Here is a 27,417-nt window from a genome sequence, read left to right on the forward strand (position 1 = left end):
TTTAATCTAGATGTCAAAGTCATTTACTGCTCCTTTCTAGGAGCAGATTATTTTATTTGCCAGCACTTTAGAAAGTTCATATTTTTCAAGGCTATTGAAAATATGATTTCAGAAAAATACTGTATGGTTAACTGGGAGAACCAAGCCTGCTAGTCATTGGGGGTTTCTCAACCAGCTGAGTCTACCTTCAAGGGATCCATCTTACTCTCCGGAGAGGAAGGACCCAGCTGCATCTCTCCTCCAGCATTTTGTCCAGCTGCTCCAAAGTGCTTTGCTTGCAGGGGTAGCCACGGCCAGCTCTTTCTACGAAAGATAAAGGATCTTGATTATGGCAAGTATTCCTGCTGCAAACCATACCTTTTTGCAGTTGCCTGTTTGTTTTATTTAAAACCATTTTGACAGCTCTCCACTTTCTCTGCTTCTATAAATAATCAGCCTTAATGATAAAGTCTAACCTGCACATTCAAATGCACATTTACTCCTATACATTTCCATGCCCTGAATAGTCACCGCTCCAAAGACATCAGTTTTGAACATGAGCATATGGTTCTCAGAACTTCGTATTTCAAATCTGCAATTCAACTTAAGAATTGAACATAATGTTTTCATTAACACTGATGATATATAAAACTGCTTCTTAAAAAAATAATAAAACCTGGACTTGAGCTGTGAGGTTGGAGCTTTGGAGCGCCTTAGGATTGAATTTTTATGTTGAAAAAAATTCTGTCTGACAGCAAGATAAAGCATGCATAAAGCACTGTCTAAATTCACAAAGCTTCTGCTCAGGCCTTAATAGAAACTTGTAGGCAAAGGTTCCTCGATTGCCTAACAAATGACTTTTAGTTCAATGCAAGTGCTCTGTAATTGACCTTTGCCCTCACTCTCATTTGTCTAGATAGTGTGAATGCATCCTGCTTGCTGACCATCAGCTTCTCTAATTCCCCCTCAGAGCCCCTTTCGGTGCATACGTCACAAAGGAGACGGCAGAGAGGTACAGGAGTCACACACAATTGCATGTTACTCTGGAGTGACATGGGACTCTACAGAATACCGGGCACTCAGTGTGCACACAAAGAACCGAAATACAGTCATTTGAAAGATCTTTCAATTAAATGTATTTCTAACAAAAGATGCCAGCTACTCCCCGTCTTACCCCAAACGGAAGCATTCAATTTATCCATTAATGGGGAGCCGAGGGAGCTGCAGTCCAACTTCCTCCCACTGTGCCCAAACTGTTCTTAATAGACCATCTCTTTGAGTAAAGAGAGGAGTTCAGGCATCATGCAGAATAAATTCTTGACTTAATTTAAAAGCATTTCAAGAAATGGAAGATCCGTGGTGAGACTCTGGAGAACTCCCTGCAGAGACTTCCTCTTCTTACTGCTTGTAAGAAGTAAGAAAGGGAAAGAGAAAGCCAAAGGGCATGTGATGTAAACTGAATTCCTTGAAATCTGTATCTTCTTCCCTCCCAGAGAGTGGAATCTCTCGGTGGCTGCCACGGACCACGCCCCCTCCACCAACTCCGCCTTCTAGTGATCGCTAGCCTTCTGCTTTCTTTTTTCAATTTTTTTTTTTTTTAAGTTGCAGGTATAGGGGATTGAACCTGGGACCTTGGGCATGCTAAGCACGCACTCTACCACTGAGCTATACCCACATCCTTTTTTATTCTTTTTTTTAATGGAGCCTAGCCCTCTGCTTTCTATCATGTAGCCCACCTTCCTTTTTGCTGCTATCCTTAGCTTTCACTCCCAAATTGTTCTGAGTTTCTTGGTGAACAATCATAATATCAGTCTGCTACATGATAATGATACATAAAGGAAAGTCCAAGAAAATTAAGTCATTGAAAACAAATACCTTGACAAAACTGAAAAATCTGTAACTGCATAGAAATAATGAGAAACTTTCAAATGCACCTTTGCAATAGCTTTGCAAAAGTTTACATTTTATACATATAATATATAAGCCTGGTATACATAAACTATATGATGTAATATATAACATATATTTTATAATGCAATATATGTATTTTTTATATATGGCTATCTTTCTAAGAAAAAAAAAAAAAAACCCAAGAGAAACAGATAGCTCCCAGTGATAAAGCAGTGAGCTTTTAACTTTGACATCTCATCTGAATTTTGAAAGAAAAATAGAGTAAGATTTGGGGGAAATTGAAAATTGGTAGTCCAAGGGTTGAATTTTGCCTGGAGATTTTTTTATGTTTCTGGAGGAGGGTAGCAGAGACTTTTGTTTCGTTTCATTATGTTTTGATACAAATACAAATACTTTTTGGAGGGGAATACACTCTCCAGTTTTCCTCAAGTAGCACCCTTCTCTATTTCCCTCCACCTGGCTGCATCACACTCCTGGCACCAGACAGCCTTTGTGTTAATAGTTCTTCCTGGCCTGGAGAATTTTCAGGCTGAAAGAGACATTAGAGCTTATCTGGTCTCATTGCCAAAATCATTTCCTGTCGTCCCACTCTTCCAAATCTACGCAATGTTACTTGTAATAGAAAAGAAACACAATTCGAAATGCTCTTTTCTCACTGCAGTCAGTGCATTTCTGATGTTCCAGTTCATGGCAAGTTCACCAATTTGACAGCTCATGTGCTTTTAGCATGCTTCCTTTCCTGTCGGTCACAGAATAACCTCTGTGTACTATGATAACATCCACAAGAACAAATTTGTATTCCAAGTCCAGCGGTAGTGTAGCAACTCCATATGCATGCTGCAGACAGAGATGGAACTTGTGAATGTGATTTACGGTGAAAGGCTTCAAAGATGTGTGGGCACACCTCAGCATAGACATGTAAGTGCATTTACTCACTGGTAAAGCTTATTCCTATGCCTGGTTTTACAGTGACTTGAGGAGGATCCTTTGTCCTTACTGTTGTTGTTGCTCATGTATACGAGTTAAAATCCAGTGGGGTCACAAACAGAACTGACTCAATAATGAGTAAGCTTCATTGGGAAGCAGAGAAATTGCATTTCTGTTGCACGTGGAGGTTTAGATGGCCTTTTCCCCTACACATCTGCCTAGAATTTCCTATTGCTACTAAGGAGAATAAAGGGAAGGCCATTTGGCAGAAGAAATGCTCTTCCTCCTAACTTTGCCTGAAAACCCCTTCAATGGCAAGGAAGGCGAGAGTACTACCTATACCAGCCACTGTGCCACATACCCGAGGGCTGTAGTCTAAGGATGCCTCTCTCTTTTTTCTTTTTTAATTGAAGTATAGTCAGTTACAATGTGTCAATTTCTGATGTACAACATAATGTCCCAGTCATGCATATACATATATATATTTGTTTTCATATTCTTTTTTCATTAAAGGTTATTACAAGATATTGAATATAGTTCTCTGTGTTATACAGAAGAAATTTGGTTTTTTATCTATTTTATATAGTAGTTAATATTTGTAAATCTTGAACTCCCAATTAATCCCTTCGCACCCTCTTTACCCCCAGTAACCATAAGTTTGTTTTCTACGTCTGTGAGTCTATTTCTGTTTTATAGATAAGTTCATTAACATCTTCTTTTTCTTTTCTTTTTTTTTTAGATTCCACAAATGAGTGATATTGTACGGTATTTTTCTTTCTCTCTCTGGCTTACTTCACTTAAAATGACCATCTCCAGATCCACCTATGTTGCTGCAAACGGCATTGTTTTATTCTTTTTTATGGCTGAGTAGTTTTCCATTGTATAAATATACCACAGCTTCTTTATCCAGTCCTCTGTCGATGGACATTTAGGTTGTTTCCATGTCTTGGCTATTGTAAATAGTGCTGTTATGAACATTGGAGTGCATGAATTTTTTCAAATTAGAATTTCCTCTGGATGTAGGCCAGGAGTGGGATTGCTGGATCATAGGGTAAGTCTGTTTTTAGTTTTTTGAGGAACCTTCAAACCGTTTCCCATAATGGCTGCACCAAAGTACATGCCCACCAACAGTGTAGGAGGGTTCCTAGGACTGTCTCTTGAGCACGTGGGAAATCAAGTGGCAGAGTTGGAAACCTCCAGCTCAGCAAAGGCACTGGCAAGTTGGTCACTCTTTGTAACAACTTTTAGAGAACTGGTTTTTCCTGAGTCAGAGTAAAGTGGATTTCAGAATCCTGAATTGATGCCCTACCAAGTTCTCCCCCCAATCCAATGGTACCCTGGTTGATTCTCTGTATCAGCAAAGTCCTTCCTTATAGCATTAGGAGAGAAGTAAGGTAGGACCCATGTCAGGAAGGATCATCATCCTCAACCTGGTTGTCTTGGATGGTACATGGCCATCATCAAAAAGATAAGATATAACAAATGTTAGTGTGGATGTGGAGAAAAAAAGGAGCCTTATTCAGCTGGTTGAGATTGTAAACTGGTATAGCCACTATGGAAAATAATAAAATTTCCTCAAAAAATCAATAGTAGAACTACCATACCATCCAGAAATCCCACTTCTGGAAATATATCCAAAGGAAACAAACACTAATTCAAAAGGATACTTGTGCCCCATGTTCATAGCAGCATTGTTTACAACAGCCAAGACATGGAAGCAACCTAAGTGTCCACTGATGGATGAATGGATAAAGAAGATGTGACATGGTACTGCTTGTAAAGAACTTAAGACCTTGAGAGGAGATGAGGCATCTCCAAATATTCATTTACATTTAATCTACTGCTTTTACAAAAATACATGGGTGGCATTCCTTATATACAAGTATTATTTAGCCATTAAAAAAAACGAGGAAATGCTACCATATGTGGTGAAGTAAATGGACCTGGAGGGCATTATGTTAAGTAAAATAAGTCAGATAAAGAGAAATACTGTATAATTTCCTTTGTACATGGAATTAACATAGAAACAAAGACATGCACCCCAAATTCATAAAAAAGAGCTCAAATTTGTGGTTACTAGAGGTGGGTGAGGGGGTCAGGTGGAATAGGAGGTGGGGAAATTGGAAGAAGGTAGTCAAAAGGTACAAACTTCCAGTTTTAAAATAAGTAAGTACTAAGGATGTAACATACAACATGACTATAGTTAAACTGCTGTATGATATACAAAAAAGATTTTAAGAGAGTACATCCTAAGAGTTTTCATCACAAGGAGATTTTCTTTCTTTTCTTTCTTGTATCTATATGAGATGAGAGATGTTAACTAAACTTATGGTGGTAATCATTTCACGATATATGTAAATCAAACCATCATGCTATTCATCTTAAACTTATGCAATGATCTATGTCAATTATGTCTCAATAAAATTGGTGAAAAAAAATCTCAAAAACAAACCCCCTGCCTTCATGAAGGTTCTCCTCTAGACTGTTTTCTCTGTGTGTCCATGTGTGCATGTGTGCATGTGTGCATGTAAATGTGTGTGAGGGTGTGTGTTGTTAAATTCCGAACCTTGTGAGATGTCAGTAGCTAGCCTGAGATACTCTCAAATTCCTGAAGCACTGCATCAAACTTTAGGGCCAATAACCCCTGTTTAGTGATTCGTTTCCCTCTCCTTTGTGCAAATTCTGATTTGGACATCACAGTGTGAGCGTGAGAAAGGGAAAAATAGTTACAAGGGTTGGTGCTAGTACTCCCAGGATAAATGTTGATGTACATACGTAATGTGGCCACAGTGTGACTAAAATTGTTTGCCCTTTGGTAGGACAAGAATACATAACTTCTTACTCATTAAAAATTAAAAAAGACACTTTAGTAATCACCTCTTCCATTTAGGTTTCAAAACAAAATTTTGTGGTTTTTTTTTTTTTTCCTCTTTACACCTTGCAAATAGGAAGCAGATACAGCTGTGTGAGAACTGTTGCCGAGATTGGCAAAATTTAAAGCTGACAGCTTCACAGAAAAAATAAAGAGATTCTTAGTCTATAAAGCATGTGCATGTACAAACACACACACACACACACCCCTCTTCCAGTAAAAATAGTGTGTTCTTTATCTTGTCACCCAGGAGAAGGCTACTTGCTATTAGCTTAAAAGGTCTACAGTGATTCTCAGATCTATTTTCTTGTGCTTAGAGTAGCCTCAAGAACTTTCTTCTCTTCTTCTGTCACTCAGTATTTTTAAATTTCAATCCATCAATTATGTGTTGTGTGTCTACAGTGTACAAGGAACTGTCTTGCAAAATGGGAGCCAGAGTACACATGGTACTGCTTGTAAAGAACTTAAGGCCTTAAGAGGAGACGAGGCATCTCCAAATATTCACTTACATTTAATCTACTGCTTTTACTAAAATACATGGGTGGCATTCCTTAAGAATAGAGCTATTACTTTTATTCCCCAATAAAAGATCGATATTAAGTAAACCCTTGTTAATGACCTTCAGACACCTGGATACTATTTGTTGCCATCCAGTTTCCCAAAGTCCAGACATCTGCTCAGTCCACTACTTGGAATATTGAAAATGAAAATGGTAGAAGAATTTTCCTATGCATTTCTGTGATTTCATCCTCAACTTCTACCTAGTATGAGTCTGCTAACACTTATCTTAATCTAAAATAATGGCTGAGTGTTTCATGAGCATGGGCCAGTCTAACAGACTGAATCTCCATGAGAACAAATCACGTCTGTGTTGGGGGACGGTATGGGTATAGGTCGGTGGTAGAGTGCATGCTTAGCAGGTCCTGGGTTCAATCCCCAGTACCTACACTTAAGAAAATGATACAAATTCTATTTACAAACCAAAAACAGACTCACGGACATAGAAAACAAAGGATATGGACAGTACTTTCTTTTTTTAAAATTTTTATTTTTTTTTATTTTTTTAAATGGAGGTACTGGGGATTGGATCCAGGGCCTTGTGTATGCTGAGCATGTGCTCTGCCACTGAGCTATATCCCCACCGAATACTTTCTAATAGTTATCACATAACTGGCACATTGGCCCCAAAATAAAATAAAACCTTAAGGGAGACTATAATTTCAAGAAATATGCCTGAAGTCCCACTGTTCTGCAAGTAAAGTATATGATAAATTCTTGACTTGCTTACCAATGGAACCATAGGCACTTGAAAAAGCTCTGAAGGAAAGGGTTTCTCTGGAATTAAGATTGTCAAAAACATGCATTGCTCACATGTATTTTGATTTCAGCAAAAATTATAACAAAAATGCCCCATGATTATTTTATGGATATGATGCTAAAATAGGAATATGGACCTGGCTATCCATGGTTTTTGAGAGCACTGGGCAAGACACTAAACAAAAGAATATTCTGTTGATTCAAGGTGATATTTCTTTTCTGGCGGCAGAACCTTTTAGAAGCTTAAATAGCCATAAGTCATATGAGTTTCAGAAACACTTAAATGCATAAACAAATAAATTTTATCTTTAGAAAACAAAACATTAAGTGACGTGGTGAGTACTTCAGCTAAGTAAGCCTCTCAAAAAAATAGACTTCAACCAACTAACTCAAAGAGCAGGAGTGTAATGTTTAGGTAATCAAAATCCAGCATCACAGAGCAGTCAGAAGGCTTCCATGTATGTACAGAATTTTATGAATGTGCAGTTTGCAACTTCTTATTGGTCAAACAACTTGAAAGCCAAGCAACTAGCCTAACTCCTCCAGAGATCTGGCTATGTGCTCATCCTTAATGTGGTCACTTGTGAAATTATGAACTTTTTATTGACTGACTATAAAGATAATTCTGGCAACTGCCTACACTAGCTACCAGCGGGATACTAACTGTGGAGCAAAGAAGGAGGAGAGTTTGAAGAGAATTTATCAAAATAATTACATGAGAATACTTTCATTAAAAAAATAAATTGATATAATTAGAACAGAATCATAACTCTTTCGCAAGTGCTTCTGCGTATACTCCATCTTTGTTACCTTTAACGATCTGACATTCAGTTAAAATGAAGTGCTGCTTCCGCAGTGTAGAAAAATTCTGATTTACTGTTTCATTCAATTCTTAGCTTAATGAGAAATGATACCGAATTAGTTACTTTTAGCAGGAGATTATCTCTCTTAACCTTGTTTAATTTTATCTGCCCTCTGCAACTAAATAATGCAGGAAGAATGAGAAGACAGGTAGACATTGTCAGAGTTTAACCAAGAGTCTCTTTCCTATGGGACGAAGAAATACTAAAAATTAAAGTGGAAAGAAATAAGAGTTGGAAGAGTTATAAAAAGCTAACATTTGTCAGTTACAATAAAAAGCAGTGTGTTTATAGCTCTTTTTAAAACCTCAATATTTCTTGATCCTCAAATACTTTTTTACTAAGACCGTAAAAGGTAACATAAAGAGATGTTTTTTGTAATTGTGCTTTGAAATCCTTCAAAATAGACTCTCTAAGGCCTGATAAGGTATGCATTGTCATAATTGGTGCATACATGTCCATGTTAAAAGGAAAAGAAAAGAAAAATTGGTAAGGAGTCATGATACCCAAAATACATAAGAACTGGAAGAATTTCTAAAACACTTTCCCAAGTAGAAGTATTCAAAACTTCAGCTTTTCCCCTCAATATTTTCAATGAAAATTTCCATCTTGTTGGACAGAGAATTTCTTTTCCCAGAATAATTCCATCTCGTTTGACTTCCCTCTCCGTTTTCCAGATTCCTAAAGAGTATTTCCTCCATATGTTTTTTATGCATTAAGTACAAGTAAATTTCTACTATGGATTAAACTCCCTTGTTATTTAAGCCCTCTAAAAAGGAAAAAAAAATGCAAATCTTTAAAAATAAAAGATGAATCCAGATGCTAAATATCATTCAGAACAGAATGATCTAGAATATCACAATTAATGAAAACCGGAAAATAGATGGTAACACTTACTCATATTTAAAACGCTTTACAAGTAGTAAGTTCCCTTTTACCATTTTCCTCTTGCAATTTCGCAGATAAAAGAGTTGACATGCAGCAGGAAAGTGGCTCTTGCCCAAGGTCATATGACATATATGCTCTTACCTTCTAAACTTGTTACGTTGTGGTTTAGTTTGACAACTTCAAATTCTGCAATTTCAGATTTTAGAAGCTGCCTCAGAAAAACTTTGATAGTGGCAACATAACAGCAAGTAAAAAGTAAGCACATTTAATCATGGGAAAATTTTGAAAGAATGCCAACTAATTCTCTGACATACTAAGAAATTATGATTCTAGGATATATCTTAATAGCTTGACTTTACTTAAGTTTAATGGACAAATAAGTAAGAGAATATGAATTCAAATAATTTTTCTCAGATTTACTGTAGTTTAGAAACCATTTAATAATACATTTGGGTGCAAATAGTGGAAGCTGGGGTAGGGAAGATGCGGAGGGGAGCTATTTGATGGAACTAACCAAGTGTATGACTTGTGAACTGAACTCTGATTTACAGAATCATTAACCTTTGAGTTGGAGGGGATATAGTGGTCACCTAGATTGGTGGTTCTCATCCCAGATTATTAAATTAGACTTGATGGGGATGGGGCATCTGATCCATTGATCAAAGTTTGGGAAGCCACTCTATGCCACTGCAGGAATTGCTCTGCCATGCCTCCGGTATATTGCCATCTATTATGAACACCTCCAGTGGCAAGGAGCTTTTGGTTTCAAAAGGCAACGAACTTCACTTTTTTTTTTAATTGAATTATAGACAGTTACAATGTGTCAATCTCTGTTGTACAGCATATTATCCTAGTCATGCATATACATACATGTATTTGCTTTCATATTCTTTTTCATTATAGGTTATTATAAGATATTGAATATAGTTCCCTGTGCGATACAGAAGAAATTTTTTAATCTATTTTTGTATATAGTAGTTAGTATTTGCAAATTTCAAACTCCCAAATTTATCCCTTCCCACCCTCTTTCCCCCCAGTAACCATATGATTGTTTTACTGTGTCTGCAAATCTGTTTCCGTTTTGTAGATGAGTTCTTAGTGTCATTTTTTTTCTTTTTTTTTTAATATTCCACATATGAGTGATATCATATGGTATTTTTCTTTCTCTTTCTGGCTTGCTTCACTTAGAATGACGATCTCCAGGCCCATCCATGTTGCTGCAAATGGCATTATTTTATTATTTTTTATGGCTGAGTAGTATTTCATTGTATAAATATACCACACCTTCTTTATCCAGTCATCTGTTGATGGACATCTAGGTTGTTTCCATGTCTTAGCTATTGCATATAATGCTGCTATGAACATTGGGGTGCAAGCGTCTTTTTGAATTAGGGTTCCTTCTGGATATATGCCCAGGAGTGGGATTGCTGGATCACAGGGTAAGTCTATTCTTAGTTTTCTGAGGAATCTTCATTCACTTTTTAAAAGCTTTAATTGCTAACTAAATTCAATTTGACAAGAATATACACAAAGCCTACAATGTTCCAGGCACATTGTATACATTATTTGTAATTCTCACAGAAACTCCATCAAAATGATACTATCACTCTCATTTGAAGATTAGAAAAATGAAGCTCTGAGATGCTGAATGGCTTGTCCAAGTTCACAAAACAAAGTGGCAGAACTGGCATCAAAACCCTATACTGTGTATGGCTTCCTTTTTCTTGTTTAATTCTTAAAAATCCCTTACAGAGGATGTGTTATTATCTCCAAGTTACAAATGAGGAAATCAAAGATTAGAGCAATATAGTGATTATTCAGTGTAAAGTTGCCAGTAAGTGATTGATTGATAATTCAAACTCAGTTCTATCTGACTTCAAAACCTGAGTTCTTAAACATCATGCCTTAGACTTTCTCTTACATTTGAATATAATACATTGCAATACATTTTTTTAAAATAGAAGTAGTGTAGAGAAGGTGGTAGCCAACTCCAGTAGCAAAGGGGGTCTGTTCAGCCTTCCAGGTGAGGTGCTAAAGAAGCTTGGTTTCAAAAGACAAACAGATCATCAAGGCAAACAAAAGGGAGATGGACAATGGGGGCAGATGAGCAGGTGGAACAGTGTAGAGCTAGAAAACATGGCCATTAAAATCTGCCTCCTGTACCTTCCACATGTCACTCTCTGGACTGATGTTTATTTTTACGTTCTTCCCTTTGTCACCTCACCGGCTGTGTGTTTCCTCAGAACATTTGCTACTATAGCAATAATGGCTATTACTTATTGGATACTTATTATATGCCAGGCACTGTCCACAGAACTTTACACGGAATGACTCATTCAGTGCTCACAAAACTCTTTGAGGTAGAAACTATTAATAGGTTCATTTTACATATGAGAGAACTGAGGCACAGAAAGAATAACTAACTTATACAAGTCATAGAGCCAGTAAGTGGGTGAGCAAGGATTTGAAGCCAGGCAATCTAGTTCTAAAGACTGCTTCTTAACCACTATACTCACTGTTGCCTCTCTAGCCAGTGTGATACTGTGTGATGATCTGTTCAGTTTCTTGTCTCTCCTCCCACTTAAATGTAAATTCCACAAGGCAGGCACTATGTCTGTTTTGTTCAATGCCATATTCTCAGCAACTAAAATAACACTTGGTACACAGGAGATGCTCAGCAAATAACTGTTCAATGAATGAATGATTTTAACAAATATTCTTGAGTATCTATTAGATGCTCACTAGGCTGTGCTAGGTTCTAAAATTTCAGAGGAAATCAAATTCTTCTTCCACCAGATAATCCTTAAAATAAACAAAGGCAGGTTTTTAAGTTTCTTCTCTTCCAGCATTGAGTCCTATTTTGTTCCTTCTTCTTCTCATGTGACATGATAATACCCAGGACTTGCCCTCTGGACAAGAACCATTCATCAGTAAATATAAGAGGCACACAAAACTTACCAGAGTGCTTTAGGAATGGTCTGACTCCCTTCTCCTGTACTCTATGCTTCTTTTAATGCAACCCAAGATTGTCATTTGCGTTTTTAGCAGCTGTATCATATTGTTGTCCCTTGCAGAATTGGCAGTGAAATAAAAGTCTTTTTAACAGTAACGCTGTGATACTATGACTTCCCCTGTTATGAATTATAGAGTGGAAATTCTACAAATGTTTCTATTTTTAAATCAATATAGAGAACTTCATAATTACTTCCATAATGAGCTTTCATCTCATTACTTCAGGAGCATTCTTTCAACTTATAAATAACTTTGAATCTTGAGTCTTTGAACCATCTTACTTGTTACCCATCTCAGAATCGAGTCATCAGCAAATTCTGCAAGTAAGACAACTATGTGTCATTCAGATAATGGTGCGATATTTTGAAAAGGAAAGAAACAAATACAGAGTTCTGTGGCAAGGCACTAGAGACCCTTCTTCAGTTTAACAAGTATTCACCAATTAAGACTTTGGATTCAGCTATTCAACAGGTTAAGAATGTTATGAAAACCAATGTATGTATGTATGTGTATGATTGAAACATTATGCTGTACACCAGAAATTGACACAGTGTAATTGACTGTACTTCAATTAAAAAAAAAAAGGAATGTGAACCCACCTTTACGGTATGATCCATATCTATATTTTAGCATTTAACTGCAAAATAATCACAGATCATTTTTGCCATATGTTTTGCTGAAATCAAAAGGTCTCGTATGCCACGCATGTTCCTGTCAATCCCAATTCCAAAGAAACCCTTTCTTCCATTGTTTCTTCAAGTACTGTGGGGTAAAATTGTCTGGCAAGTCAAGAATTCATCATATGCTATGGTTTCAGAACACCAGAACTTTAGGCATATTTTTGAAATTGAAAGTCTCCATTTTAAGATTTTATTTTTTGCCAATAACAGTTGTGTGATAACTTTCAGAATATATCATCCATGTCCTCCTTTTGACCATACAAGATTCCCAGTTATTTTGGTATTTCTTCTCACCATGCTTCTGCCTCTAGAGTCACCGATTTTTTCCCCTACTCTGTATCTTTGCAAAATCTGATGCCCTTTCTCCTATTGTATCTATTTTTAAACAGACTATTATCTTTAATTGCAATATTCCATTGAGTACCATCCCATTAAGTCTCAGTGACACCTATTTGATTGTATTTAATTTATTGCATTAAAATTTTTAGCTGATTTCCAAGAGGGTTTGTTAGCATGTTTTAAAGAGAGGTTTTCCATTTTTCAATATAAAAGTCAATGTATTTCATTCATTTACTTTCTATCCACTCAAATTCTAGGATTATGTTCCTGGCTTCCTCCACTTTGCTTTTTGAGATTATCTCAAACTTTACCTAAGATATACATATTTTCAAAGAGACAGATGGTTCATCACAACACATATTCTAAGTGTTTGCTATTCTAAGGAAGACCATTGCCCTTGCTCAAAAATTACTTCCCTGCTCAGTGTTCCCATGCTGGTCATGAAATAAACTAGGGTTCAATGAAGGAAATTTTTAAACCTGATTTTAATGAACTCATATAGTAGTTAATATGGATAATAAGCAAAGTAAACAAATATTAGTGTGAATTTAAAGTAAAGGCAAAATGCAGAATTTTTATGTTGCTTTATCTGGAAAATTGATGTCTGAGGATAAAAATTAGCATAAACCTCATTAATGTGTAGTATTATTGTTCAAATCAGTAGATATTATACTGCAGTTAATTGTATTAGCAATTAAGACAAAGGAATTCTTGTTAGCTTAAATAAAAGCTCTAAAATAATCATTTCAAACATGTGAAATGAAATGAATAATTTTGTTTAAAAAGCATTTGTCCTTTGAACTTCAGTCTATTCAACTTCTGAAATGCTTATTAAAACAGAGTTCTGTTCAGCACATTTTAGACTTTAAATGATTATACCACCCAGTATACATTTCTTTAAAGCATCAGTAACTGACAATACTGTTTTATAAAACATTTATGTTAGATTATACAAGTGCCCTTACACTTCAAATAACAAAAAAATAAAAGCAAAACTTTGTTAATTAGGTGACAAACTGAAGGGAGTTACAGGGAACTTGTTCAAGGAGGCCAAACCTTCTGAAATGATTTGAAATTTTAGAACTAATGATGGTAATGTCTTAAACCTGCTAAAGGAAATCAGTACATTCTTTGATTGCTGTTCTCTTTGCCAGTTGGTCAGGCCCATATCTGATAATGACAGAGTGAGATCCTTCCCTGAGTAGTGTCAGCTCAGAATTGCTACCTGGGCAATTATCACTAAATTAAGCATTGATAGAGCTACAAAAACCTTCCTTTGATGAGATTTTTCGAAGTCAGATCTCATCATTAGAAATATATACGAATGTTGAGTTCTAATGCTAAACTCTTCATTAATATGTACCAACCTTCATTTCACATGAACAAACACAATGGCTTTACATACACATCATCATCAGCAGCATCATCATCATAACAGAAGGCAACTGGATTAAAAGGAAATAGGGTAAATGGAAAAAAACAAGTGTACCATAGAGGTCAAAATCATCACTTAAGACATGCAGTTTCCAGATGGTTTTAAAGTTTGTGCAAAGTTTAGAAGTGTTTAAGAAATGGAATTAAGGCAAACTCAATGTTATACACTAAGACGTAGATAAAATATAACCGAGTTTATTTTCTACCACAGTTCATGGTTTAGTTTTATACCCAAATGCCCAAGCTGAAAATCAAATGACTTAATAAATTTCATTTTATATATATATATAAAATACATAACTGAGTGCCAGTCATATTGAAACGAGAGGGTCAGAACCAATATCTGCTTTCACAGACCTGAAAGAGAAACAGGGAAGATGGACAAAGGAAACCTAGTAGGGAAGATGGACAATTAAATAACTAAAAAAGTAATTACCATAAAGAGTAGAGAGTGCTCTTGTAGGGAATTAGGGGAGTGGATACCTGAAAGTGTTGTTCTTTGAGGAAATGACATTGACGGTGGATCTGAAACATGACTGAGAAATATACCAGGTAGAAAGTAAATATGGCCCTTGCCCCTCACAAGAAATGGTCCAAATCTTCAACATTTCTTAACTGAATTATGCAATAATTTTCTAACTGGGTCCCTACCTCTAGTTTTCCCCCTAGTCCAACCTCTACTTAATGCCCCAGGTAATTTTTCTTAGCCATCAATAGCCTTCAATGACGCAGTATTGCCTAGTGTAGAGAATGACTTGTAGACTTCTTAGCAAAGCATTTATGCTTCCCACTCTTACCCCAAGTTCTCCTGACAGCTTTATTTTTCATCACTTCTGGAATGTGGAATTACAGTTCCAAGTTATTTGATCTTAAGATTTGGAAATTATCTATGTGAGCCTGACCCAATCAGATAACAGCTTCTAAAATGGAACCCCTTCATTTGACTCATCCACTCCACTTAGAAGGCAGAAGAGGAGGTCAGAGGGGGATGTCAGAGAGATTCAACACACAAGAAGGAATCAATACAACATTGCTGGTTTTGAAGTTGGAGGAGGCCATTAACCAAGGAATGTGGGCAGACTCTAGGAACTGAGAACAGTCTCAGACAACAGCCATCTGGGAAATGGGGACCTCAGTTCTACAACCTTATGGAACTACATTCTGCCAACAACCTAAATGAGCCTTGAATCTAATTCTACCCCAGAACCTCCAGATAAGATCCCAGGCTTCCTGACACCTTGACTTTAGCCTTGTGACAATGTAAGCAGAGCACCTAGATGCATCCAGCTGGACTTCTGACCTACATGAACTGTGAAATAATAAATGACTGTCATTTGAAGCTGTTATATTTATGGCAATTTGTTACAACAGAAATTGAAAACTAATATCAAAAGCATTGACATAACTACAAACTGAATATAGCTCCACTGGTATCCATCTCCAGGGTCTTCTCCTTAAAGAATTTCTAAAAATTATTAGTCATTGTGGTTTCTGGATGTTCTTGTTCAGTCCTGCTTATTTAGTAAGTATCACAGATACCCAGTGATATGTTCAAGTTAGTTAAACTCTCTGAGTCTCTCCTAATCTGTAAAATGCAGATGATAAAACAAAATTGGAATCTACTTCAGGAGATTAAATGAATTAATGATTACAAAATACTTGGAATAGGGCCGGGCATATAAAATTGTTCAAAAAACATATTTCATCATCTTTTTGTCTGCTCTTAAATGACTCTCCTTGCTTCATCCCTTAATAACCAAGTTTTGGTGTTCACATGTGCATTTGCTCAAAATGCAATCTGTAGAGATTGGTGCTAATGAAAGACAAATATGGAAGTTCTCTCTCTTTCCAATCTGAGAGCTCTGAGTTTCTTTTGCCAGAAACTGCTACGTTTTCTTTGTGGTATCCATATATGGTTCCTTATGTTGGTCTATAGATACCAAAAACCAATTTGGCTTAAAGAATATGAATCCCTTTTGTAGAAACCTTGATTTGTGTAGCATCACTTCACTCTCAGTGTAACATTAACAGTGTTATACCCCCAGGCAACCATGACTTGAGACCTTACTGATTAATCATTCTGGCCCCAAATTACACAAGTTATGCAAACTTTTCATCTGTTTTACTGAAATTGAGACAGCTTTTTAAGACATTTTCTTGAATCAGTTTTTAGGAATCATCAATTTTTGAGATGAAAGGAATGACTCATCCACTCCACTTAGAAAACGAATTAACTGATAGTATGCCAACAGGAAATGTGATTCAGGGGATTAAATTTACTTCCTGATGAAAAGTTTAGGCCCTGACCTGTCAGATATAACTAATACTCCAGGTATGTGCCATTGGTTTTCATTTTAGTTGATATGAGTGGATTATAGAATTTCCTCCGTAAACATACTCATTCAGGAATAATTCTTGGATCCAAGCTCTAGATTCCAAATTATAATTGGATTAGAAAAAAAAATTCATATCCTCCAAGACAAATTCTCCTTTATAAAACCTACTAACCCTACCTTTCTTATAAGCAATTGTTCAGTAGCTATGAAGAATGTAAATTATAACTTTCTTAATACCCACTTTTTAATCTTTTATTTATTGAGATAAAGTTTATATACAGTAAAATACCCAGATTTAACATGTAAAATTTTATGAATTTGACAAATGTACATAACCATGAAACCACCATTATAATCAGAATGTAGAGGTTCCCATCACCTTGTAAGGAACTTTATAAGGGACTTTTGGGTCCCTTTATAGTAAATCCCTTCTTAAGAAGATATTCTTTCTACCCCCTGTCCCAGGCAATGACTGATCTGATATCTATATTCATAAATTAAGAATTAGTACTACCTGCTCCAAAATTTCATATAAATTTAAATATATAGTATGTAGACTTTTGAGTCTGGCTGCTTTCTGTCAGCATAGTGTTTTTGAGATTCATTCATTTTGTATGCACTTTTAGTTTGCTCCTTTTTGTTACTGAGTAATATTCCATTTTATAAAAACTACTCTACTTTTTTTCAATCTCCTTTAAATAGATATTTTAGTTGTTTCCTGTAGTTTCATTTCTCTTGGGTAAATAAATAGTAGTGGAATCACAGGTCACTGGGTAATTGCTCATTTGTCTTTATAAGAAATAGCCAAACAGTTCTCTAATGTGGTTGTAACATTTTACAGTAACACCTGCAATATATGAGAGATCCAATTGTTCTACATCACAGCAACATTTGATGCTTTTTTTTTTTAATTTTAGCCGTTCTATTGTGATTCTATTGTATGTGCAATGGTATATCAGACGGTTTGAAATTTTAGGTGCTTTTAATTTGTGATTCCATGTTGACTAATAATGTTATGTACATTTCTGTGTGCTTACTGGCCTTTAAATATCTTATTTTGTAAAGTAATTACTCAACTCCTTTGACATTTGATTGGGTTGTATTCTTTTATTGGTGACTTATAAGCATTCATTATATATTCTGCATATGAATCCTTTGTCAGCTATAGGCACTGCTAACATTTCCCCTGCTCTCTAGATGATATTTTCATTTTTATAAGTTTCTTTTATAAATTCAACATGTGAATTTTTTTATTTTATGATTATTGCTTTTATATCCTCTCTTAAGAAATCATTGCCCATCTCAAAATTGTAAAGATAGTCTCCAGTGTTTTCATTTAGAAGCTTTGTAGTTTTAGCTTTAATGTTTACATCTCTAATCATCTCCAATTAAATTAATTTGTGTGTATATTGTGAGGTAGGGTTCAAGGTTGGTTGTTTTTCACGTGTTTATCCAATTGTTGTAGCACAATTCATTGAAAGGAAATGTTTTCCTCATTGAATTGCCTTGAAAATATTTTCAAAGTTCAAATGACCATATATATACATCTGTGTTTATTCTGGTCTTTCTATTCAGGTCCATTGATCAGCTTATCTAGCCTTATGCCAATGCTACACTCTCTTGATGACTATAGCTTTATAGAAGCCAATTTAACACTGTCTATAAGAGTCTATACACCAACTTCCTTTTTATTTTTAAAATTGTTTTGGTTCTTATAGCTCTTTTTATTTCCATAAATTTAAAATCTATGTGTTAATTTCTATTAAAATGTAATTTTTACTGGAGTTGCATTGAGTCATTAGATCAAGTTAGAGATTGTTGACATATTAATAATGTTGAGCCTCCCAATCTTTGAATATGTTATGTATCTATCTCAATTTATTTGGGCCTATCATTAATTTTGAAAAATTCTCAGCCATTATTACTTCAAATATTTCTTCTTTTCTTTCTCTCTTTCTTCTCTTTTTGGTGCTCCCACTGTATGTATGTTACACCTTTGTAATTTGTTCTTGGATAATCTGTTTCTCTCCTTTCTTTTGTCTTTTTTTCTTTTGACTTTTCAGTTTGTGAAATATCTATTGACATATCTTCAGGCATACTGATATTTTTTTCCTTGACCTTGTCCAGTCTACTGATGAGCCCATCAAAGACATTTTTCATTTTTGTTACAGTGTTTTTTATTTCTAGCATTTCCTTTGATTCTTTCCTTGATTTTCCATCTCTGTGCTTATGTTACCCACCTACTCTTGTCCGTTGTTCACTTTTTCCACTAAAGCTGTAAGTATACTAACCATAGTTATTTTAAATTCCTGTTCTGATAATTCCAAAATCTCTGCCATATCTGTGACTGATTCTAATGCATGCTTTGTGTCTTCAGACTGTGATTTTTGCATTTCAGCATGCCTTATTTTTTGCTGATAGTCAGACATGATGTGTTGTATACTAGGAATTGAGGTCACTAGGTCTTAATGTGAGATTTATGTTTATCTGGCTAGGAGTTAGGCTATGTTCACTGTTTGCTGTAGCTGTGAGTGTTAGAGGTTAAAATTTCTGATAGTGTCCTGGTTTTTTTCTCCCCCGTTGTCTTTGGGTTGCTCTAGAGACTCCTATTTAAATAAAGTCTGAGACTTAGGGTTCTTTTAGCTGTAATCTTCTGTTACTATACAGGAGTCAGGAGTCCAATTGATGTGGTGGTAAGATGAGGGGGAGGGGGAGGGAAGCACATAGTTCTAGGATTATGACTTAATCTTTTAGTGAGCCTGTGTTCCTGGGCTGTGACCTTCATAAGTGCTTTTCAGCTTGTTTTTGCTCCTTAGGTGAGACTGGAAGACTGGAGGTGGCTGGAGTTGGATATTTCCCCTTCTGTCAGGTCAGTTACATGCTCATAAAACTCGAGATAATTAGGTTCTGTCAAAAGTTTTCTTTAAGAACAGGCTTTTGTTAGGGAGAGCAGAATATTCTGGGTGCTCTTCAAAATGGCTATTCTGCCCCCACCTCTCCCCGTGCCAGAAGGATAAACGAATTTTGCTCCCATCTTCACCCTGCAAACCTAGTAGGGCTCCTGGATAGAACTTTAAAAAATGTAAGGGCATCCCTAAGACTGGGCCACCCATTTTTTTAACTCTCAAACTCATCCACACTGAGCCTCCAGCAATTTGTCAATCACAGTCCAAGTGTTCCTACCAGTACTGGCTCCAGCAGATCCAGTTCTGCTCCTGTTAAGCTATGAGTCTCTGTGTTTGACTATCTTTACAATTTTCAGGTTGGCAGCCTGTGACCTCAGTTCTCTTTTGGACCTAAGAAGAGTTGTTGATTTTCAGTTTGTTCAGCTTTTTCCTTGTTGTGATGACTTCTAAACTCTTTATGTTTTAGACCAGAACCCAAAAGTTTTTTCTCTATTTGTTTAGAAATATTTACATTTATATTACTATATTTTGAGCTTTTCAGCATAGATGTCTTGCACATCTCTTGTTCAATTTGTTCCTAAATATTTTATGTTTTTGATGTTACTGTAATTTTTTAAAAATTCATTTCCAATTGCATGCTGCTGATACACTGAAACACAATTATTTTTAAAATTTATCTTGGCCTTGTAATCTGAGAACGTGATCAATTTACTTTTTATTTCTAGTAGTTAATTTGTACATTCCTTAGGATTTTCTAAATATATAATCATGCCTTCTATAATTAAAAGGTCTTAATTTTTCCTTTCCAACTTTTGTGTTTTTTTGTTTCTTTCTGTTGACTTACTAAAGTGCCTAGGACATCCAGTACAATGCTGAAGATAAATGCTGACAGAAGACATTTTGTCTAATGTCTACTCTTAGGGAAATAGCATCCAATAGTTCATCATTAAGAGTAATGTTTGCAATAGGCTTTTTGTAGATCCCTTTTTACTGGATTGAGCAAGTTTCCTCCCTAATTATTGAGAATATCTTGTTTTTAGATCATGAAGAAATATGAGAACTTGTCAAATGATTCTTCTGCATATTTTGAAATGATTTTATAATTTTTCTTCTCTATTCACTTAAAGTGACGAGTTACATTGATTGATTTTGAATGCTAAACCAATCTTGCATTACTGGAATAAAACCCACTCACTCATCACGTACAGGAATACCTCAGCAATATTGCAGGTTCAGTTCCACACCACTACAATAAAGTGAATATCACAAAAAAACAAGTCACATGAATTTGTTGACTTCCTAGTGCATGTAAAATTATGTTTACACTATACTGTAGGCTTTTAAGTCTGCAATAGCATTATGTCTAAAACAATGTACATACCTTAATTTAAAATATTTTATTGCTTAAAAATGCTGATCATTATCTGAACCTTCAGAGAGTCATAGTAGTGTAAAATCAAAGAGCACTGATCACAGATCATAATAACAAATATAATAATAATGAAAATGTTTGAAATATTTTGAGAATTATCAAAGTGTGACACAGAGACATGAAATGAGCTACTGCTGTTGGAAACACAGGATTGCCAAGAATCTTCAGTTTGTTAAAAAAAAAAACACAATATCTATGAAGCACAACAAAGAAGTACAATAAAATGAGGTGCGCCTGTATTATCTTTATATCTATCTATCTATCTGTCTATCATTTATTGCTGTATTTAATTTCCTAGTATCATGTTAAGGATTTATTTTTGGTTTATATTCATGAAGAACTTTAGTTTGTTATTTTCTATTCATGTAATGCCTTTGTCAGATTTTGATAACTAGCTTATCCTGGCCTCATGAAACAAATTAAGAAAGATTTTCCCCTTCTTCATCTTCTAAAAGAGTTTTATGAGATTAATGTTATTTCCTTCTTAAATGTTTGACAGAACTCATCAACAAGAATTCATCAACAAGAACTCATGATCTGGAAATTTTCTTTGAAGAGAAGTACTTTTGTTATACATTCAATTTCTTTTATAAATGTAGTCATTATAACTTTCTGTATCTTTTCATGTGAGTTTTGGCAATTTCAGTCATCCAAGGAATTAATCCATATCATCCAATTTGTCAGTTTCGTTATCATTAAGGTTATTCACAATATTCTTTAGGTATCATTTTAACGTGTGTAGGGTCTGTAATAATATCCCTATTTTCATCCTTGATATTTGTAATTTGTATTTGACCTTTTATTTATTCATTGATCTATGACAGAGTTTATCTATTTTATCAGACTTTTCAAAGAACCAGCTTTTTTTGTAAATTTTTCTATTGTTTGTGTTTTCTAGTTTATTGATTTTTTGCTCTTATCTTTCTTATTTTCTTTCCTCTGCTTTGGGTTTAATTTTCTCTTCTTTTTTTTAGCTTCATATGGTAAAAATTAAGATCAATAATTTTGAGCCCTGCTTCTTTTATATAAAGAAGACTTGCTTCTTTTATTAATTCAAAAGTATACATTTCCTTCTAAGCATGGCTTTAGCTACTTCCCACACATTTTGCTATGTTGTGTTTTCATTATCATCCAGGTAGATTTCTTTTCTTTTTTTTCACATGTACCAGCCATCTTTTATTGGACATGAATTCTCAATTAGGATATGAAAAGATTTACATGATTGTGTTCCTCAAGGAGGAATGCCAGGCAAAAAAGGTCATGGTCAGGAATGCAGAGTCACACTCCACACTGGGCCCTCTTCAGTGGTACCTGCATAAACACTCACATTTGAGTTCCTTCTCAGAAAGGCAGTAGTTGAAAAGCACATAAGTTGCTAGCACCATAAAAACCCCAGCGATGTTCCCTTTCTTCGCATTGATAAACTTGTAATAACCTCTTTGATATGCTCCATCAATGCCTTTAGGGATGAAATCCCACATCAATGTCCAGCTTGGTAGCTCCCCTATTTTGACATCCCTGAGTTTCTTCTCCTTCACTGGTATCACTGACACCATGTGGGTGTCTTGGGGTCCACTGCCCAGGTGGATTTAATTTATAACTCCCTTGTAACTTCTTCTTTGACTCAAGGGTCATTGACAAGTAAGTTGTTTAATTTTGAATCATTTGAGGATATTTCTAGATACTTTTTTATTACTGATTTACAATTTATTTCTATTGTGCTTAGAGAAAACTATCTGTAACATTTAAATCGTTTGATATTTATTGAGAGTTATTTTAAGGCTCAGCATATGGTCTATCTTACTTAAGTTTCCACGTGCAGATGAAAAGAATGAATTTTCTGCAGTTGTTGAGTGAAGTTCTATAAAATGTTAATAGGATCAAGTTACTTGATAGTGTTTCTATCAAATATTAGTGGTCACTAACTTCTTATTTAGTTGTTCTCTCACTTACTAAGAGAGGTTACTACATTCAATTGAGATAAATGTCCCTTTTTTGGGCCAATAACCCCTCTTTTCTTGAACTCTCTTTTGTCTGGTATTATTGTAAGCACTTCACTTCAGCTTTCTTATGCTTACCATTTACATTGTATATATTTTACATTCTTTTGCTTTTGATGTATATGCGTTTTTATATTTAAGTGTGGCTCTTGAAGGACACATAAAGTTGTGCCTTGCTTTCTCACCTAGGATAAATTATTGAAATAATCCAAATGATGACAATAGAGGAAGAACACAGAAACAAAAAAGATACATAAGAACTAGCAAGATGGTAGATTTAAACCTAACTGCATCAATATTACATGAAATGTAAACAGACTAAGCAATACTTTCTACTTAAAAGTTTCCTTTGGGTTAATTCAATACTTTAGCATTTTAAAAATTCTTCTATTTTTAATATATACCTTTGATTTTTAATTATACTGTCATTTTAGTAGCTGCCCTAAGGATTAGACTATGCATCTTAATCTTATCACAGTATACTTAAATATTGTACTGATTCATGTAAAAAATAAATACCTTGAAAGTTAAAATGTCATATACCCACCAACCTTTGTGTTATTATTATCATGTATTTTATATTTGTATAAGTTATAAATTCAACATTGAAGTGTTTTTTGCTTTAAACAGTTATCTTTTAAAAATATTAAGAGGTGGGAGAAAGATAATATTTTTTAAATTTACCCTCATATTTATCATTCTTGATGCTTTTCATTTTTGCCTGTAGATCTGAGTTTCCATCTGGTATAATTTTCCTCAGTCTTAAGAACTTTCTTTAGCATTTATTGGAGCTTAGATATTCTGGTAATGGTTGATCTTAAAATATTTTTATATCACCCTCATTTGGAAGAATATTTTCACTGGATACTGAATTCTGGGTTTACGGTGGGGTGAAGGTTTAGCACTTTAAAGATGTAATTCTTTTTTCTTTCGGTTTTCATTGCTTTTGGTGAGAAATTTGCTGTAACATAACATTTTTCTCCTATTTGTAATCTGTCTTATTTGTCTGCTGCTTTCAATACTATATCTTTACCTTTGGTTTTTCATAATTTGACTACAAAATGTCTAGATGTGGTTTTCTTTTAATTTATTCTACTTTGGGTTAGCTAAGCTTCCTGGATCTGTAAATTAATGTTTGTTTGTTGTATTTTTAACTAAATTTGGAAATATTTCAATTATTATTTTAACAATGTTTTTATACCCCATCCTCTCCTTCTGGGATTCTAATTTCCTGTATTTTAGATGCTTAGTAATGTCTTGGAAGTTATCAATATTCTCTTCATTTTTTGTAGTATTCTTTCTTCCTCTTCTTCATATGAATAATTTTGATTGACATACCTTCAATTTCACTGAGTCTTTCTTCTATTATTCTTAATATACTGTTAAGTGAATTTTTCATTTCTGATATTTTACTTTTAAATTATCCAATGCCAATTTCACTTTTTAAAATAGACTTTATTTATTCACTGAGATTACCCAATTGTCCAGACAATGTGACAATCTTTTCTTCTAAGATCTTGATCATATTTTAATGGCTGCTTTTAAACCTTTTTCTGCTAATTCAATAATCTAGGTCATCTAGAACTCCTTTTCCACTAACTGCTTTTTCTCTTGATTATAGATCAAATTTTCCCATTTCTCTACAGGTTTCATAATTTTTTAACATTTTTTCACTGGACATTTTAGGTAATTTTTTGTAGAGTCCCTGGATTCTGTTATGTTCCTCTGAAGAGTATATGTTGTATATTATTTGCTGATCAAATTGAACTTGTGGAGACTTGCTTTTATGCTGTTTTTGTGATGCTCCTTTTTTTTTTTTTTTTTTTTCCTTTTGTCCTAAGGTGAATGTCTTAATATTGTAACAAAACTTTTACTTCTGAGGCATGACCTATCTGGGGTTTCAGTGGTAAAGCCCAGGTATTTATCAAGCCCCTCTAAAACTCCAAACTCTGTCTTATTTGCAGTGGTTATCTGCTGAAATATCTGCACAGCATTTTCAGTCTTTTGGCTCTTCTTTTTCCTGGGCTTTTTAAATTATCTGCCATAAATGCATGCTTCATGGATCTTACAAGGATTCAAGGGGAGTTTACATGCAGATTTGGGAACTGTTTGTCTCTCTCTATAACTTCTTTTTTGTCAGAATCTCTCTCTTTTTATTTCAGACTTAACCAATATCCTTGAATTCTATTATTTAACTCCTCAAGCCAGGCTTTCCACTTGATTTCTAGCTGCCTCACAGTTCATGTTCTTGGCAGTATTTCAGGGTAAAAGCTGTATAGACATGGCTCTCATAATTATTGTCTGAGTGAGCGTTAGTCCATTACAAATTTGTTTGCCATTACTAGAACTGAAAAGTCAACAAACTAATATTTAAAACGACAGCACTGGGAGCCATGTTTTTGCAGTTCTTTCTTTGTCCAGCCACTCAGTCTTGGATTAAAATGGAGTGCTGTATCATCTGTTTGTCAGTGACTCAAGTTCCTACTATAACTTTAAATTCAACTTTATGTGCCAAACCCTATAACCAAAGGTTCATCTTCCTAATTGTTTCTGCTTGATCTTTTCTGAATTTTCTGTTCCTGAGCCTGCTGGTAACACTAGTTTCACACCTACTTACATCTAAGATCTGATTGATGAAATATCTGCTAAGTAAGCCAAAAATACTAATAAAATATGACCTTAATGAGCGATTTGAGAACAACTTACAATGCAGCAGAATACTCTGCCAATTAGTCAGGGGAACAGAGAGGCAGTGCTGCTTCTGCTTATGGAATTTTATTGTTTAGCCAGGAAGAAAAAACACAGTCTATTTCTTCTTAATGGAAGTATGACTTTTTACTTCTCTGACCATATTTATTTTAATACTGTTCTCTTCACTTCAAAGCTGGAACAATTGCCTCTGGCTTTATTTGACTATTGTCATAGAATTTACCCCCATGTTACACTCCTGCCACTCTTTATATCTGTCACTGCTCTGACATTTGCAAATGAAAAGAAATTTGAAGGGCATGTATACTATGATACAACCATAGAAACTCTCTCCCCAAAATGTAGCATCTAGTGTTAGTGATAGTCCCCAGCATCATGACATTCTGCAAAGCTTAGTGACATAGAGTGGATTGATTACCACTGGGTCAAGGAGAACTAAGTACCTGGAAAAATCAGATAGGAATGTTGGAACAGAATACCAGGAGGCAAATCTTTAAAAACTAATGTCACATGAAAGTTATTTTCTTCTAATAATTCCTTGAAATTAAGTTATTCAATGTTTCTCTAGAGAAGACATTAAAGAAAGATAAATTTATGCCTTTGAGATAAAGCAAAGGAAAGAACACCATGTGACTGAGTCTGTCACATACTAGTTTACCTCTTTCTTTCCCATCTGATTGTAAACTCTTTTATCTATGAATAACTCATAGTTGCAAAATGACAAGAGGGTGAATTCTTCCAAGTCCTAAATATTATATAATTTATCCAACTGTAGCTCAGTAATGGAGAGATATGTGTCCTTTAATGCATTTGTTTGTGTACATGTATAAATTATAAGCCCTCCAGACATTGTTTATCTGTATTCAAAATAGCTATGACTCAAAAGACCAACTTCTTCCTACTTTGGTGACAACAGTCCTTGGTTTGTGGCTATAGCTGATGTTTGTAGAGCCTATCTAAATGCATAGATTCCTTTGTGCTTTTTAGAATACTCAAAAATGGTACTCCATCTTTGCTTTTTTCACTGTTGGTTGATCTTTCTGCTCCTAATATTCACTTGTAGTCCACAGGCAAGCTTCATTATTTAAGACTCATTTTTTCTAGTTCCTTAAAGCATATCTTAAAGCCTTGTTGACTGCAATCCCCTCTTCATGTGGTATCTACTTGGTAGACACATATATCTCGTTCTTATATCCAAACCAAAAAGATAACCATAATATATACACTGTTAACTGATGGGCATAAAAGTTCTTCCTGACCAAATTAACTGTAATTCAAGACATTAAATCCCCCTGTTAAAGTACAAATGCTTCCTGGAAAGGGCAAAACATAGAACTCTTTCAAAGCATTAACTCTTTAGCTTGAATTATTATCAGATTAGCCATAAAATAGGGTATGACTAAAGAGTGGGATATACAGAAAGGAGAACGTTGATGGAAGGGATCCAAAAGAAAAAGATCCAGAGCACTGGGTTGCCTGGCACAATTACTTCGCATGATATTTGGCTGTGTCAGGCTCTGAGTACTCAGAAGACATCATAGGGCACTGGGTGCCTGGGAACAAATGGACTGGAAAAGTACTAAAGAAAGGCGTTGCCTGTTTCACAACTTAACATTGAGCTGACCCTCCAGGCTCTCGTCTACCTCAGATGTCCTGCTAGCATTGGCGTAGGAGTCAGTTCAGTGCTGGTAGCCTGGCTACATTCTAGTATCTTGTTTTTTAATTCTGGATATGACTTATAGGTGCTGTTTATCTAAACACAAACACACACACACACACACACATTTCAACAGCAAGATATTGCATCTTCAGAGG

At 35.0% G+C, this 27,417-nt stretch overlaps 1 protein-coding gene across 1 annotated transcript; it reads right to left on the minus strand.

Annotated features, from left to right (window-relative positions):
• Positions 1–15,799: 15,799 nt before the first annotated feature.
• LOC116150845 (ATP synthase subunit f, mitochondrial) lies at positions 15,800–22,449 on the minus strand. Its single transcript, XM_031446000.1, has 2 exons — positions 22,329–22,449; positions 15,800–15,804 (listed from the first exon to the last, which is right to left on the minus strand). Exons 1-2 carry the CDS (start codon positions 22,447–22,449, stop codon positions 15,800–15,802), a joined length of 126 nt encoding a protein of 41 aa, XP_031301860.1.
• Positions 22,450–27,417: the final 4,968 nt, after the last annotated feature.

The sequence above is a fragment of the Camelus dromedarius genome, chromosome X, assembly GCF_036321535.1.
Source record: "Camelus dromedarius isolate mCamDro1 chromosome X, mCamDro1.pat, whole genome shotgun sequence".
NCBI lineage: Eukaryota > Metazoa > Chordata > Mammalia > Artiodactyla > Camelidae > Camelus > Camelus dromedarius.